At 25.2% G+C, this 16,580-nt stretch overlaps 3 protein-coding genes and 1 long non-coding RNA gene across 10 annotated transcripts in view; 2 read left to right on the forward strand and 2 right to left on the reverse strand.

Moving 5' to 3' along the window:
• The window catches only part of LOC114577724 (uncharacterized), a 162,589-nt gene extending 161,105 nt beyond the window's left edge, over positions 1 to 1,484 (reverse strand). The window contains exons 1-2 of the long non-coding RNA XR_003698010.2: positions 1,327 to 1,484; positions 929 to 1,032 (exon numbers count right to left, since the gene is read on the reverse strand). This is a non-coding gene — a long non-coding RNA (uncharacterized LOC114577724). The remainder of the gene's footprint in view (positions 1 to 928; positions 1,033 to 1,326) is intronic.
• A 157-nt stretch (positions 1,485 to 1,641) lies between these two features.
• LOC107999456 (tRNA-uridine aminocarboxypropyltransferase 2) lies at positions 1,642 to 2,956 on the forward strand. Of its 2 annotated transcripts, none has more exons than XM_017059316.3 (5): positions 1,642 to 1,840; positions 1,980 to 2,141; positions 2,212 to 2,392; positions 2,456 to 2,658; positions 2,730 to 2,956. In XM_017059316.3, the coding sequence occupies exons 1-5, from the start codon at positions 1,758 to 1,760 to the stop codon at positions 2,770 to 2,772; spliced, it is 672 nt and encodes a 223-aa protein (XP_016914805.2). In that variant the 5' UTR covers positions 1,642 to 1,757; the 3' UTR covers positions 2,773 to 2,956. The 2 variants fall into 2 exon arrangements, with proteins under 2 accessions (XP_016914805.2, XP_016914804.2); XM_017059315.3 differs by having other exon boundaries at positions 1,643 to 1,840; positions 2,719 to 2,956.
• A 2-nt stretch (positions 2,957 to 2,958) lies between these two features.
• Positions 2,959 to 6,265, reverse strand: LOC107999454 (protein arginine N-methyltransferase 7). Of its 3 annotated transcripts, none has more exons than XM_017059313.3 (9): positions 6,163 to 6,265; positions 5,360 to 5,490; positions 5,078 to 5,299; positions 4,750 to 4,982; positions 4,532 to 4,661; positions 4,249 to 4,475; positions 3,619 to 4,177; positions 3,399 to 3,559; positions 2,959 to 3,258 (listed from the first exon to the last, which is right to left on the reverse strand). In XM_017059313.3, the coding sequence occupies exons 1-9, from the start codon at positions 6,167 to 6,169 to the stop codon at positions 3,000 to 3,002; spliced, it is 1,929 nt and encodes a 642-aa protein (XP_016914802.1). In that variant the 5' UTR covers positions 6,170 to 6,265; the 3' UTR covers positions 2,959 to 2,999. The 3 variants fall into 3 exon arrangements, with proteins under 3 accessions (XP_016914802.1, XP_016914801.1, XP_016914803.1); XM_017059312.2 differs by having other exon boundaries at positions 5,360 to 5,509; positions 5,584 to 6,204; XM_017059314.3 differs by lacking the exon at positions 6,163 to 6,265 and adding an exon at positions 5,584 to 5,723.
• Positions 6,266 to 7,552: 1,287 nt separating this feature from the next.
• The window catches only part of LOC107999406 (tetraspanin-5), a 49,533-nt gene continuing 40,505 nt past the window's right edge, over positions 7,553 to 16,580 (forward strand). Inside the window, exon 1 of one of the 4 annotated variants that reach the window (XM_062077146.1) lies at positions 7,553 to 8,064. In XM_062077146.1, coding sequence (XP_061933130.1) covers positions 7,975 to 8,064 — 90 coding nt within the window. In that variant the 5' untranslated portion in view covers positions 7,553 to 7,974. The remainder of the gene's footprint in view (positions 8,065 to 16,580) is intronic. The other 3 variants (XM_062077148.1, XM_062077145.1, XM_062077144.1) reach the window with 3 other exon arrangements.

Below are 16,580 nucleotides of genomic sequence, written 5' to 3' on the forward strand. Positions count from 1 at the left end.
ATTTCATAATTAATATATGAAAAATGTTTAGATATATCAGAAAAGTTATTAAAATGCAACGAAAATCATTAATTTTATTAAAAATAAAGAATAAATTATATTTCTAAATATAAAATTATTATAATTATACCTATAGTTATAAAATATAATGTTCTTTCTTCTAATAATAAAAATTATTACTAAAATTTTATATATAATTTAATAAAATTCTATTAAAAATTAAAATTCCATTTAAATAATTGTAACATGCAACCTACCTGTACAGTACTATAAAATAAATAATCTAACGATAGCGCACTCTATTAGAAAAATCAACAACTTGTATGAATTAATGATTCAAAAAAATCTTATGCAGATCTTTTTTTATTGTAACTGATTATTTCTAGAATTTTCTTATAATTTATACAAATAAAATGTAACAAATATCTGTAATATAATTGTACTTAAAAATAGAAATTTTGTTAGTAACTTAATATACTTTTTTTACTTCCTTTATATCATTTTAATATCATTTCCAACATTATCGATTCAGTAAAGAATATGACTAGAACGTTCATAGTGATTGGAATTGGAACTAAATGTATTGCAATGAATTCTCGCGGATAATTTAACACAATTTAAATAATAAAATAACATTTAATTTGAATAAAGTAAAACAATTATGCTAATATTATATAATAATGAATATATTATTATTTATATTTTAACATCAAATAATGTATATAATTTAAACAATGCATTATTAGTTTTACTATATAATACTTTTACTTATATAATATTTAATTTTTTCAAACTATGTTCGTTTAAAATCATGGATATGAAGATTTTATTACATATGAAATTAAAAATAAATACGAAATATATGTATTCTTAAAATTGAACTCATGTGTAATCATGAGATAATAAATGTAGAAATAAAATAACTTACATAACAACGTAGTTTGATGTAATTGTTCCTCGAGTCTACCAGATTAATTGCAGCATATAATTTAACACATATATATAATATGTAATCTTTTGTAGAGCAGAAATCTGAAATAGATTGCAAATATGTATCAAATAATAGTGGTTATCATTTATGTGCTATTATTAAATATTAAAGAATAATGAATATTAAATTGAATTATTGAAAATTAATCATTAAAAATATGAATATTTACTTAAGAATATCTTTTTAGAAGAATATTTGGCAAAAATTATGAACTTTTCTTAAGGAGTCGTTCAAAAATATCATATACATTATTTTAATAGATATATTACGAAATATGAAAATATTTTACATAAATTCACTAAAATAAATTACAAAATATAATAAAAAATACTTACATTGTTTTATTTGCTCCCTTAAAGCACTTTTTTTACACTAAAAGTATGAAGAAGAAATCACATCAGCACTTTCAAACTCACATTTTTATAACTGTCATGCTTGCGATTCTCGAAAAAGTCAAAAGAATTATTATCGATTATAAATCGATTGTATTAACGGCGCGAAATTTAAATTTTTATTATTGAATAGACATAAAACTATTTTTTATAAAAATATGTATATATAAATATAATTGTAAAAAATATTTTTTTTACTTTCTTATCGATATTTAATATTAAAAGAACTATTTATTAATTAACTAGGAAGAATTATTTTTATATAAATAGCATTTTTATAGAGTCAATACTATCTTCTATATTGTTAAATCTATACTGTCAATTATTAACGTGTTCAATAATTTCTTTTTATTTTTATAATTCATAATTAGATAATGAATGAAGAAACTGTGTGGCAAGAATTATCAGAAATATTTGCTGATCCTCCTGAAACAAGAGATAAATGCTTACAGTGCAAGTATGTAAACATATATGATTAGGTTATGTTTATATTAATCTTTATAATGAAATAAATATATTTTATATTAATAAAATAAAGAAATAACTTCTAACATTATTTCTTTTTTATTAAATATATTAATATTATATATATGCAGGAGACCAGTACCAGTATGTTGGTGTCCAGGGTTACCAAAGCATCCTATATGTCCTGCATCAAAAATAATAATTTTACAACATCCAGCTGAAGCAAAACGTTGTTTAAGAACGGCACCTATGCTTGCTTTAGGATTAGAACCTGGAAAGTGTATAATTTACAGGTAATTAATTTAAAATATAAAAATATTATCAAAAATTAAAGTTAATGTTATAATTTTTTTTTTATTTTAGAGGGAAAAAATTTCCACTTTCAAAACATGAAGGCCTAACAGAAATTTTAAATGATAAAAATAGTATATTATTGTATCCATCTCGAGATGCCATAGCACTTGATAAATTAAATCCTGTTGGAATTAATGGACAGAAACCTTATAATCTTATTTTATTAGATGGAACTTGGCCACAAGCAAAGGTAATATAGTTTTGTAATTTCATCAATTCATGTATTGAAATATATATAAATGTTATTTTTAAGGCAATATATCATTCAAGTCCAGCATTATGTGTTTTACAAGCATGTAAATTAGTTGGAGTTCCAACAAGTGAATATGTTATTAGAACACAACCAACTGAAGGTTGTTTATCTACACTTGAAACTGGTGCATTTGCACTTTCTATTTTGGAAAATAATCCAGAATTGAAAGATAAAATGCTTGGACCATTACATTATCTTTGCCGGTAAGATTTTAATAACATAATAAATTCAATTTTATAAAAGTAATAATTTAAAAACTTTAGATTTCAATTAGAAAATGGTGCTGTAACTCATCAAAGCAAAGAATTTTTAATTAAACAAAAAGCTTATCCAAAACTTATAGGACGGAGATTAGCTAAGCAATTACGTATGCTGCCAGAGGAATCTACATGACATTTTTTATTTAATAGTTCTTAGAAAGTTGATATTTTATAAGAAATATGTAATTTTTATAGCCATATTTTTAAAAAATACAAAGATATAAATAAGATAAACGAATAACATTTTTAATTTAAAAGTATATTTTTATAAATAATGCAGCATATTATTTTATATTTTTTGACAATATACGAAAATCAAATTTCATATTTCCATATTGTGGTGCAAAACTAAATGACCATAAAACAGTACTTTGTTGTGTAACATGTGTTATATCTTTAAATAAATGTACGCCTTGTCTTGTAAATGGATCCCATGATATCCGGGTTCCAGATTGTACTTCTACAGTAGGTCCCGACGATATTGTGATTTCGGAATTCAAATGCCAATCAATCCATAGAGCTACACCATTACACATTCCATTCCTAAATTTAAATATAATATAATATTAAATATTATATATATTTAATATATTATAATATATATTATATATAATAAAAAATATATAAAATATAAATACTATAATTTATAACAATTATTAATATAAAATATCATAAGAGCTTACGTCAAAATAGGCACAGTTTCTGAAATATTTATATCTTCAATTTCATTTACATTTTCTGTTAAATCAAATTTTTTAATAACAAAAGGTAAACTTAATGCTTTAGTAGGATATTCCCACAATGGTTGAACTTCTACAGGACTATCACTTTTATCACTTGATGTCTATAATATATCATAAAAATTAATTTTTTTATTATATCTTCTAATTTGTAGTCACTTACTTGTATAAGTTTGTCAAAAATAGATAAATCAAAACCCTCACAAACTCCAAGAGGTGCTCGTATTTTATGCAAATCATTAAACTCAACTATAACTCCCATTATTGTTGCTGCAATTGGAATCCTTTGTATTTGAGAAGAATATCTTGAAATTAAATACCAGAAGTAAAGATTTTCCCATGGTACAATTGAAGTAATAAAATACGGTTCACCAAAAATTAAATTAATTTCATTTTCAGGAGGTAAATTATCTACTGATTCAATAATTTCTACTTTTTCCGAAAGTTCGTTCTTTTTAACAAACATTTCAATACATTTTTTGGATAAAAAGTTTGTCTCCAAAACGAATATTTTTTTCGCACCTAATTTAATAGCTGCAAGACCCAATAAACAGCCATCCGAAAGACATAAACATACTGTATCTGGTGTAATTTTTTCTTCTAAAACTTTGATATATTTTTCATTTCGTGTATAATCATTTAATTGTCCTATTCGAGTTCTACAATAAGCCACATGTACATTACAACTACACACAGGTCTTTCACAATCTGGTGCTTCATTTCTGTAAGCAAAATGATATGTACAAATCTACAAATTATAAAATAATGTAATGAGGTATTTACATTGGCTTACATTGATTCATTTATTAATTGGAACCATAATGAATATTCATCATGATATCCAATTAAACTAACTTCATTGTTAACAGTAACTGGAGTTTCAACAGGTAAATAATAAATAGCTTGCATCCAATGATCCCTCCATGGTATTAAATCTGCTATTGTTTTCAAACTGAAACCTTTATTTTGTAAGATTTTTGTATCTGGGTGTTCCCACACTGGTGCACAGCTTAATAAAACCTAGATTAAGAACTATTTAATAATAAATTTAAAATCTTTTAATAAATGATAATTACCTGATTATTTACATCCATAATTAAATCCCACCACATAAAAATAGCATGTGCAGTACCATTTATAATTGGTTTTACATGCAAGCATCTTTTCTCATTATATAATAGAGTTGATTTACCAGATAAATCAAACCTAGAATTTTATATTTCATTATCAATAAGATTCTTTTAATATTGAATATACATATATATATATATAATTTATATATACATATATTTACTTAAATATAGGTTGAGGAGGTAATAAAGGCTTAAATGCATCATCGGGAAATTGTGTTAATTGTATATCATGTACTGCAGCTGCTCCAGAACAAGATTTTACAGAATGTGGAGTATTTAATAAATACTTATTTTTAACTTTAATAGGACATATTGTATTCCATGCACGTACAGCAGAACTTTCCACTACTTGTACCCAAATAGTAGCACTATGTGGAATTACAATACTATTTTCCTAAAATAATAACATAAAATAAGTAAATTAAATATATTAGATTATATAAATTATTATATAAATATTATATTATATAAAAAATATATGATTTATACTTCAAGAAGATTTTCATGAGCATGACGAAATGTAGAAAGTGCTCCTTCCCCAATAAGTTCAGTATCAAATACTTCAGTAACCAAAATATTTGCTTTTTTAACCATATCGCCATTCTTTCCAATAGTCATTTTTGTAGAACGTTTATGTATTAATTTAATTTTGTCTTCAAAACCATTTTCTTGAATTATTTTTATAGCACATTTAGCCATTGGTGTAAAAGCCTAAATAATATATAAATATAATATACAAATAATATCATAATAATTTATAAACTTATTTACTTCACAAGCTGTAATACTATCTGCACCACATTTAGCAGCCATCATTGATAATAAACCAGTTCCAGTTCCTATATCAAGTACATTAGCTTCTTCTCCATTTTGGTGCTTTTTTTCAATTGCAGCTTTAATACCTAGGTAATATTTTTGATTCTATAATTATAAAAAAATTTTTAAACATAATAAATAAATAATCATTTTAGAACATTTTAACAGAGAGTACTAACTCTTTCATGATCATGCAACATATCAGCAAATGCTGATCGAGCAATTTCTTGATGATAATCATAATTTTCATCTTTTTCTTCCCAATTAATTGTTCCCGTTAAAGGGTTTAAACATTGAATAAAGATACTCATATTTCGTACCCGAATTAATTGAGAAAAACAAATTTTGAGCATAACCTTCTTACGACATAAACTTTTTAAATCACATAAATGCAAATTTTATTACAATTAGTAAATATATTTATTTATAAAGATAACAAAAAATAAAAAAAAATGAAGACAACAACAAAAAAATAACACGAAGTCAATATCAAATATTTATTTAAGACCAATTTTTATTTATCAACAATAAATTCAGTATCATAAATTTGAAATCCGAGATTAGAATTAATATATAATGTATTGAAAACTTGAGAAAATCGCGTTATAATTGATATGTGAGTTACAGATAATAAAATAAATTAAATAACATAAAATTAATAATTATATAAAAATAATTTCAATATTATGACAAATATAAACTACACACGTGCAAATATATATATAACCATAGATAAAATATAGTATAGACCTAACTACCTAACATCCAATGTATTTTCACGTCCCATCTCCATGTCGAGTAGCCTCAGAGCCCCCTTACGATTTAATTAAGTATAGACAAAGAGAGCAAATAATAAGAGAAGGATAGAGATAGAATAAAAATATGGAAATCAGCGCCATCTTCAGAGTGCCGCAAATGAAACTCAATGCACAAGGATAGAAAATAATAAGAAAAGGATAAAGATAGAATAAGAATTGACTATTAGCGCCATCTCTTGAATATAAAAGATATTTTTTTAAAAATAGAGTCGGTAAAATAGAACTAGAATTAAATACTAACGCCATCTCTTAAATAAGATATTTTCGAAATATTTTGAGAGATGGCGCTAGTATTTAATTCTAGTTCTATTTTACCGACTCTATTTTTAAAAAAATATCTTTTATATTCAAGAGATGGCGCTAATAGTCAATTCTTATTCTATCTTTATCCTTTTCTTATTATTTTCTATCCTTGTGCATTGAGTTTCATTTGCGGCACTCTGAAGATGGCGCTGATTTCCATATTTTTATCCTATCTCTATCCTTCTCTTATCATTTTCTCTCTTTGTTTATACTTTCTCTTGGCGATCAACAACAAATGAAATATGAAATATTAATTAAATACATTTTCATTATTTTTCTTTCGAAAATATAATGTATTTTTGTATTTTTAATATAAAAAATATAGATAATAAATTCCAAATTTTATAATTTATCTTCTAAAATATAATATACACGAATCTTTTAACGTAAAAATGTAATAAAATTTAAACAAACGAAAGTTTAATCTAGTAATAAAGGGAGTAAGAAAAACTTTTAAAATATTCTTACAGAAGAATTTTTTCTTGTTTAATTTTATATTAAAATTTAATTTGAATTCCAAGCAACCAAGCAACGTTCCAATCTTATTCCAATCCGAATCGGTAATGTTGAGAATGACATTGACGAAATGTTAAGATTTTCGAAACATAAAACAAAAAATTGAATATTAAATCAATTATGTACTTCATTTCATCAATTTGCACTATTTTATCTATATTTAATTTTTAATTTAATTATAATCCCTCTTATTTTAATAGCGCTGCTATCTCATTCTATTCTGAATTGATAACATCGCATGTGATACGATGATGGTAATAATGGAAATAAAAAAAAATACACAGAATAATACTTCATTTCACATCTCGTCATTTCTAAAAAAAAAAAGAAAATTGCGTTGAAGAGCGAAACAAGTCAGATGATCGAGAGAAAAGCTCAATCAAGAAAAATAAAAAATGAAATAGGGGAAGTAATAGAGAGAAGCTATGATGCGAGAGGAGACATGGTAGAGGGCATTAAAGGGTGGAACATCTAGCGTTAGAGGGACAAACGAGTGAGATTTAGTTGGTGGGGAGAATCGGATAGCGAGTGGAAAGTCTGACCCGCTCACAGTCTCGTTGATCCAGCTACGGGTAGTACGTACCGTGACGTGACAATGGCGGTAGTCGTGATTGCGAAACGGTACGTTATTGTGATCAGCTGATCAACTGGGCTCGAAGGAAAGGGTTAAATCGAAAAAAAGAATACGTGATAAATCATAAGATAAAGGTTCGAGAAAGAAACGACATATTAGAGTTGTTCGAGATAATTAGGAAAGAAAAAAAAAGATGATAATTGCATTTTCGGCGATGTCATTGTATTTGTGATTCGCTCTGTCTGTAGGGCACCGGTGCTCTTTTGTGTTGTGTATATAGTGGTCTGCATTTTTGCGGGTGTGTTGTGTGCACGTATGCGTGAAATTCGCGAAAAGCGTTAGATAAATGTGTCTTAACCATGCCTGCTGTGCGGAAGTATAGAAGGGATACCAGTGAAGTGAGCTGCTGTCTCAAGTATGTGATCTTTGGATTTAACGTTATGTTTTGGGTGAGTACTGTATATGTGCATTTTTATCTAATTTATTTAAGATTAATGTTGACAAAATGTATCAGCTTCGAATCTGTTGGATTTTGTTATGATTTTATCAAATCATTGGTAGGATAATTGAAATTTGTTTATTTTAACAAAGAATAAAAAGAAGGATAAACTTTTAACAGTACATTGTATTTTGATAAGTAAATCTGAAGATGTTATTAATGATTAATGATTAACCTACCATTGATATATATATAAAACGTGTTTTATATATATATATATACTTAATACTTTGTAGGTTTTATTTATTTTTCTTATTTCTTAATAATTATATGATATTCCTTAATATTATATGATAAATAATATCGGTTGTTGAATTAATTTTTTGCCTTTTTAAATTTATTAATAATTTATAAAAATAATAATAAAAAATTTATATAAATGCATGCAATTTCAGGATATACATACACATATGTATGAGAAAATATTATAAATTAAAATATTCGTTCAATTATACATATATAAGTGAAAAAAAATTATAAATATGTATAGCAATGAATTATTCTTACGAATATCGTGAAAAATCTGCAATGCAGTTCATGTACACTCCAGTTGCTCCAATTTCAAAAACAATTCAGAATATCTATTTATAACTTCTATAATTATAATTTTTATCCCATATACATAGTAATATACACACTGAATATTCATAACTATATATATACACACTTTTTAAAACATACAAATCACATAAATTTTTATATTTCAAGATTAATTGAAATGTAAAAATTAAACAAATTAAATTCCAAATATAAGATTTTATAAATATTAATTTAAATATTTCAAATATTTTAAATTCCTTAAATGTATATTAATTTTCATACATCTCATGCAGCTCAGCAATACATGGTATTTTAATTATTAGATTAAAAATTAAGTTTAAGAATTAGTTTTTTAAAAATGTACAAAGATAATTCAAGTTTAATGCCAAAGAATACAACCATATGTTCGCATAAGAGTATAAATAAGAGGATAAGTTTTATTTTTTTCACTATATTGTGAATTAAGTAGAGTTAAATTGATATTTAAATATTCTAGTGATTTATTGAAAGATTCTCGACGAAGATACTATATTCACTTTTCTTTGGGAAACAGTTGAACGTCCTTCAACTCGGCGAACAGATGTTCGGTAATGAACTGTTTCTCTTTCGTGACTGATTATACTCATCGAGTTTGTTCGCAATGCTATTTTTTTCTAACACTCGTTCGTTAGTTGATAATAAAATTTATGGATCTACAATTTCTTTGTTATTATATTTTAATTAATGTACATAGAATATACATATAATAATACGAATATTATATGTGCTATTTATAGTGAAAATTGTATACAAACATTTTATACGTACAGAGAATTATATTTATTCATTACGATGTTAATTATCCGAAGAAATTCCACTGTGAAAAGTTGATACGCTGAAGAGGAAATTTTGGAAAATTTAGTAATAATATTATATCGTAAATCTTTGTAAATATTTCATAGAGAAAAAATAGAATTTATTTCCAATTTTTGAATGGTAAAAATAACTTCTGCGTTTAATAAAAATTATTTAAAAATATTAAAAATTTGTCGAATAAAATTTAAAAAAAGAGAAATGATTTGAATAATAATTTTGAAAATAAAAATTTTTTCAAGCTTTCAGAATTCATTAAAATTGACGAATATTTCATTATTAATAAATTATTTGATTTTTAAAGTATCTTTATGTAAACTTTCGTACATACTTAGAACGATGGTCAGATTCAATTAAATTTTTGCTTAGATGAAAATTTTTTTAAACTTCTAGAATTTATTATAAAATTTTATTATTAATATATCATCGAACATATAAATTGTTTGATTTTGAATAAATTTCTGCTTATTTTGATTAACTATTATAATATGTGCCTTATAATGCTTTTTACAAAAATATCAATTGTTTCCTGTCTTTATTACTTCCTTTCTGTAACTTCTTATTCTTATTGTCTCCTCGTTGCTAGGACTGTGTTTGAGGAATCTCATTACAAAACTTGCCTGTAAAACCGGTTTCTAACCAGTGCAACCGGCCACTATGGCATGGGTTTGCTTTTCTCGAAGTAAGTGTGACTTCTTCGATTCCCTTGCACGGTAAGTAAACTTTCGACGTTGTAAAAACTTCCATGAATACATAATTACTTCTTAACAATGAAATAAACGTGTCTTTACTTTCTACAATTCGTCATTTATTTAAAAAAATGAAAAAAAGGATGAAAAGTTAAATTTTTCTCTATCACTCAGATTTTTCTCTTTCCCTCAGAACATAAAAAAATCTTTCACTAAAATTAATAAAGAACAAATAAAATTATCTATTGAAATATGATGGAAGATCTTGGTAATAAGGTGCACATTATAATAGGAAAGAAAGTAGAAAAAGAATTCTTTATTCCAAATAAAAGGCCAATTACCATCGATCAATTTAAAAATTTAAAAATTGGAAAAAAAATATCAATGTATTTAAATTAAATCATTATTTAAATTACTATATTTTTAAGATAAAATTTAAATATTTATCTATTTAAATCATTGCAATAATTTTTTTTTAATTATTTTTTATTTTTTTAATTATTTTTTTATTTTTTAATTATTTTTAATATAAAAAATATTTTCTAAAAAGAGTATTTTGTGAAGTAGTGTAGTTTATCCACTTTTGTTATAGAAAGTAATAAAAAAACAATGATTTTATATAAAATTTTATATTAAAGCATAAAAATTACCGATATTACAAATATTAAATTTTATATTATGAAAAATTTAAAACGGACAAGTGAAATAATTTATTATTGAAAGTTAATAATTTAATAAATGTTTGTTTGATTAAAAAATAAACAAAGATTTTAATTAAAATTTCATATATTTTTTTTTAATTATTCCAGAAAAGAAAAATCGATATAAAAAATTAAAAAATATCTTCAAATTATTAAAAAATAAATTATTAAAAATAATTCAAGTCGTCACTACACGTTCATTAAATGAATCATTTATTCTAATTATCTTTATATTTACCACAATTATCTTTCCTCAATTTAATGAAATATATATTATAATATTATTTATAATATTAATATAAATGTCAAGTTTTGACAATGATTCTCTAATTCTGAATAGTCAATTTTGTCAGAAATGTTGTAAATAAAGATCAAGAGATTAAGGAACCTACATAAGACGTCTGAGTTCAAAAGTCTGAATCTCCTTATCAAATCTTGCCTGACTACTTGTATTTACAAGTAGAATGATTTTGTTTATCGATGCTAAACAATTTTTCTTATGTGCTTCATATCGTTCATCGTTCTAATTGAATACATAGCAAACATCCATAAGAATGAGCAATTCCATTTAGAATCCATTATATATCTTGTGTAAGACTTAGACAATTATCTATAATCGAGAATTCAGAAACAGAAAAGTATAAAGCTATTATTTATAAGTTCATTACGCCCCTTAACTTTCTATGGACTCCTTCTATTGGTTCTTGTTGAGTTTCTTGTATTATCTTCTTAAATCCCTTTGTTCTTATTTTTGCTGATAAACCATTTAAACGTTTGAGTTGACGACTATACAAGGAAGAAGAGATTTTCGAGAGTCTTGATGAGTGAACAAAACAATGAACTTAGATCGTTAGATTGTCTGAATCAAAATTTTATTTTTAAAGGAAGGAATTTTATTTTTTTCTGATATGATTTTTTTTTAGACATTTGATTTTAATAAATAAATAAAGATTTCAATAAGCAATGCAGAAATTTTTCAGATTTTTCGAGAGCCTAAAGCAATGAAAAAAATAATCATAATTCAGATTGAAATAAATTTTAATATACTCGTTCACAAAAGAAGGAAAGAAATTATGAATAAGAAATATTGGATGAAAGTATATTGGCTAGAAATAAAGTGAGTTTCTCTATCTATCTTCAGTAATCGCAATAATATAAAATGCAAAAAACATATTATAAGAAATTTAAAAAATCAATCTTCTAAATTGAATAATATCCAAGGCATTATAACGAACCGTGTCGTCGATTCGCTTTCTAATCATTACGTAACGAGTATTACAGGTGTTGTAACAATATTATAGTCATTTGGATCATGAAAGAACAATTAATTAATTTGTTGTGTTTAATATCAATTTGATTAATTATAAAACAATTATAAAACATCATAATTATAAAACAATTGACATTTAATTATCGTTTTCTTTATAGAAAAAAAATATAAATAATATTTGAACCTGATAGCTATAAAAAAATAGATAAAAATAAAATAATCAATGAAGAGAAATCAATGAATGTTTTTGAAACATAAATTAATTTTATATCTTATTTATATTTGCTTTCAAGAAATTTCAAAGCTTATTTGTATGATTCAACAATTCATTTTTTGTACAATATAATTTGTTCAAAAATATTCGCATCTAATCTCTTAATTATGACTATTCGAATAAATAAATAATAATGTACATCGTAAAATTGCATACTTACACGAACAATAATAAATTAGCAGTCATCAATCGAATTAAATTATGACAAGATACAGGAATTACATCTACGATATAAGATATTTTTTTTTTTTTTAAATAAAATTTCATTCATTTGCATTTAAAACTTACGTAAATTGGATGAGATAAAATTCAATTTTCTTCAAACAAATTGAAGAGAAAAAAATTGCTAGGTTTATAAAACAATAGAATCGCAGGAAAGGAAATTAATCATTATGATTTTCAATTATAAAGATATATCGTAATCGATTACCGAGTCATATAATACGAGGGACAATTTCAAATTGTTTCATCAGAACGAATCTTTATCGATTCTAATTTTTTCATTTGTTTCGATTCGAAACAGCATGCAGGTTCTTGTGCACAAAACGGGTTCGACGACCTTTTGTCATGAGTCACACGGACGAATAAGTACAGCATGCGTGCGTGAAACCCTATCTTCCGGCCACCGGAAAATGTTATGAACAACGTTATTACTGTATCCTCTCTGCCTACTACATTTTAAATGCATTTCCGACCAAGTGAACCTTTTTGTTCTGATTATGCAGTTTAATACGATACTTTGACATTTAAACCCATCTTACAAAACACTAAATCTCATATAATATACGCGTATCGAATCGTGTTATTCCAATTAGCTTGATATAGGATCTTCTAAATGGATTAGAAGATATGAATCAAAGTAATACGTGCTAATGTATAGTACGGCGGATTATTCCTCTTCTGAGATTTTGAGATAATTTACTCTTCTCTTTGTATATATAAATAATTCTATGTTATCGATTTTTTAAAATGATACAAAATATTTTAATATTTTCCGAAACAAAATTGAATAACTGATAAAACAAATAAAAAATCAATTCTACCAATTAATCGAAGTATTAAAATTATTATATCTTATCTTTTCTTGAAACACATTTTTCATCTTTTTAAAAATTTCTGCATAAAAATAAAGAATAAATAGATTAGCTAATGTATCATTCGTCGAAAAAATCGTACGAAATTGTTACTTATTTATTATTATTGACATTTTTGAAATTGAAAACTCGTAATAATTAATACACTCGTACTTTGCGATTATTTTTTCATGTACGTAAGATTAATTTCTCAATCCGGATAATACATGTATGATAATATCAATTAATGAGACGCTTAAAATGATTGAGAATTATTTTCAAGTTTTTATTACTTCGTACAATGTATAATTTGACCGATCTTTTATTACGCAAGTATGCTTTGTGTAAGTAGGTCAGGTATGGAGGGCTGGATGATGCGCTCGGACGCATAAGGAGGGTAAGTGCACTTATGCTGTTCTTGCATCCGTGTCCTCAATTGTTGATGTACCAAATCTTATTCTGTATTGAATAAGATTCGTGTTCGTACATTTATGTTAACAATAAACATCATATTTTGAACCAGAGATATAATCACACAATGATAAATAATAATTCTAATAAACATCGTCAAAGAACAATACATGCGAATTAATATGCAAATTCAATTCAATCCAATGTTATTTTTTATCGCGATACTCCATTTCTCTTTATTTTCTTTCAATCTAAAAATTATTACCTTTCAATGAATCCAACAATTTTATTTTTCATCTCAAAAAAAAATCTACCATCTATTCAAATTTGTTTGTTTCGTAAAATAAATATGATATACGAAATTTAAAATATTTTTACAAAAAGAATTGTTCGAGCAACTCGAACGCATCTCGAAAATAATTAACAGGGAGAATAAAATGTGAAAATAAGACTCGCGTTGAAAATATCAAAATTTCTCTTTAAATTTCCGCGCTCGTCACAATCTGCCGTGTTTGAAAATCCACGCATTCGGAATGATGTTCATTTACCTTTTTTTTTTTTTTCTTTTCGCGTGGAATAATACCGTACGAAATTATATTCGAGTTCAACGATTCGTTTTAATTTTTTAAAAGCTGTTGGGGAGCCAGGTTTGTGAGCCAGTGGATGGCTACTGTTTCAGGTGGGTACATTGCGTTTGATGGAGCGTAGTTGTCCCCATGCACGTTAGCTGCGCCCTTTTACGCAGATTTCATTTCCCTCCGTTTATCATTCCCGCGTTTCACCCCACGCTCATTATGACCCCTCGTTGAAAGTAAAGTCGTTCCTGTTGGGGTGAAACTTTCAAGCACACTGAACACAGTGGCCACTGTTGTGTCAACACGAGATCGATGTCGACGTAAAATGTCCTTTGAAAGTACTTAAATACTTAAAGGTATTATTTTTAATTGATCGTGTTTCGTACGTACGTGAGTACTATGTATACCTTTATTTCCATAATTGTTAATTTTTCGAATTGTTTGAAAAATTTTTAGATGATTTTTCATCTTGCCCTTAATAAGTAAATTTTTATTACAACAGGCTATAAAGAATTTATGTTTAGTGGTATATATACGTTTGAATGAATCAATCCAAAAAAAATATATTGATACATCATTAAAAGTAAAAAATGAGAACGATCAAACTTAATTGTAAAATTGAAGTAAAGTAACGATTGAAGAAAAATAAATTTCACTCGAGCAGAGTTTATTTTTTAAAAATAAATGTGATTTATTAGTTATTTACTTTATATCTCTGTTGCTCTCTAATTATTAAGTACTTCTTTATTTCGTTTTCAAATCTTCTCTTTTATTTTCATAAATTCATTATAATTATCATAAATTACAATACTTTTAAATTTCTTTTATTCAAATTATACGAAATAAATGAAATTTAACAATATGTTTCTATTTAAATCATGGATACAACTTGTGAATCACGATACATTTGCATTTCTTCTTCACCAATTAACATTGTTAAATTCATATTTCAGATAACCGAGAATTTCCTCGTTTATTTAACCGTAATATGCATATGCATGTATATCTATACTAATAAATAGGATTTACAAGAATTTTATAGCAGATATTGCATCGAGAATTTATCTTAATTCTGAATCGTGAATGCAGATCAGAGAGAGTTCAGATTGTTGAACGTTGCAAAGCTTCGTTAACTCGGATTGTTAGGTTTCATCCTTGGCCTAATTGCATACCAAGTAGGACGGTGGTGAATTTGTATCGATATTCAGCTTCGATGAGAAGAAATATCCCCTCTTGTTTTATAATTGTATATCGATGTTTTATAAATCATTCTGATCGGACTATGCAATCTATAATATAATTGGGAATACAAATAATTTAAAGAAAAATATTTCTATTTGCGTATTTCGAATCATCATAATTTAATTTTTCCACGATCACCAATCGAAATAATGGAACTCGTGAGAATTTTATAAAATGGAAACGAAAAGAAATCTCGTTGCACGGATAGCACGTGAAGCTTCATGAAATGAAGTAACGACGAAAGATTCAAATCAAAATTGCAATCATGTAAATCTTAATTGGGATTCTCTATCATTCGTGATTCCCCTTTATCTATCTGGCTCAATAAAGATGATTTATAACGATGTACCAAGATACGCCTACTTCTCTATAAGTCAATTTGTTTAATTCTCGCTTTATATCATCCGCAAAGGTTGTGCCATTAATATATGTCTTATGTTGAGATAAAATTCATTTGTTTTTTTATGCTGCAAAAGAATTTAGATATGTATTAAATAATTAATAATTAATGTAATAGTATTTATTATATAATCTATTATATATTATATGGATTATAAAAATGATATTATAAAGTATTTTTCCATTTAGATATTGTTTCTAAAAATTTTTATTTAATTGATTATTTTTTTCAATATTCAGTATTCATTTATTATAAACAATTGGAAGAATATTTATACAATATTTGGTCAATTATTGTATGCAGTATTATAAAAATTTTAATACCAAAATATAATAAAATATAACGCTAAATTAAAAATAATTATTACAGTATTAAAGAATATAGGAAAATTTCTTATTTACATATAATACATTTTTTACAAGGTTTTATGAATAACCTT

The sequence above is a fragment of the Apis cerana genome, linkage group LG7, assembly GCF_029169275.1.
Source record: "Apis cerana isolate GH-2021 linkage group LG7, AcerK_1.0, whole genome shotgun sequence".
In the NCBI taxonomy this organism is placed as follows: Eukaryota; Metazoa; Arthropoda; class Insecta; order Hymenoptera; family Apidae; genus Apis; species Apis cerana.

What these genes read in the sequence shown, in the direction of transcription:
- LOC107999456 (XM_017059315.3), top strand. Translation starts at nt 1,758, where the DNA reads ATGAATGAAGAAACTGTGTGGCAAGAATTATCAGAAATATTTGCTGAT. An exon ending in GGAAAGTGTATAATTTACAG is followed by an intron (nt 2,142 to 2,211) that starts GTAATTAATTTA and finishes TTTTTATTTTAG; the next exon opens with AGGGAAAAAATTTCCACTTT. An exon ending in CCATTACATTATCTTTGCCG is followed by an intron (nt 2,659 to 2,718) that starts GTAAGATTTTAA and finishes TAAAAACTTTAG; the next exon opens with ATTTCAATTAGAAAATGGTG.
- LOC107999454 (XM_017059312.2), bottom strand. Translation starts at nt 5,757, where the DNA reads ATGCTCAAAATTTGTTTTTCTCAATTAATTCGGGTACGAAATATGAGT. An exon ending in TGTTGCATGATCATGAAAGA is followed by an intron (nt 5,510 to 5,583) that starts GTTAGTACTCTC and finishes TTATAATTATAG; the next exon opens with AATCAAAAATATTACCTAGG. An exon ending in TTATGGATGTAAATAATCAG is followed by an intron (nt 4,476 to 4,531) that starts GTAATTATCATT and finishes TTCTTAATCTAG; the next exon opens with GTTTTATTAAGCTGTGCACC.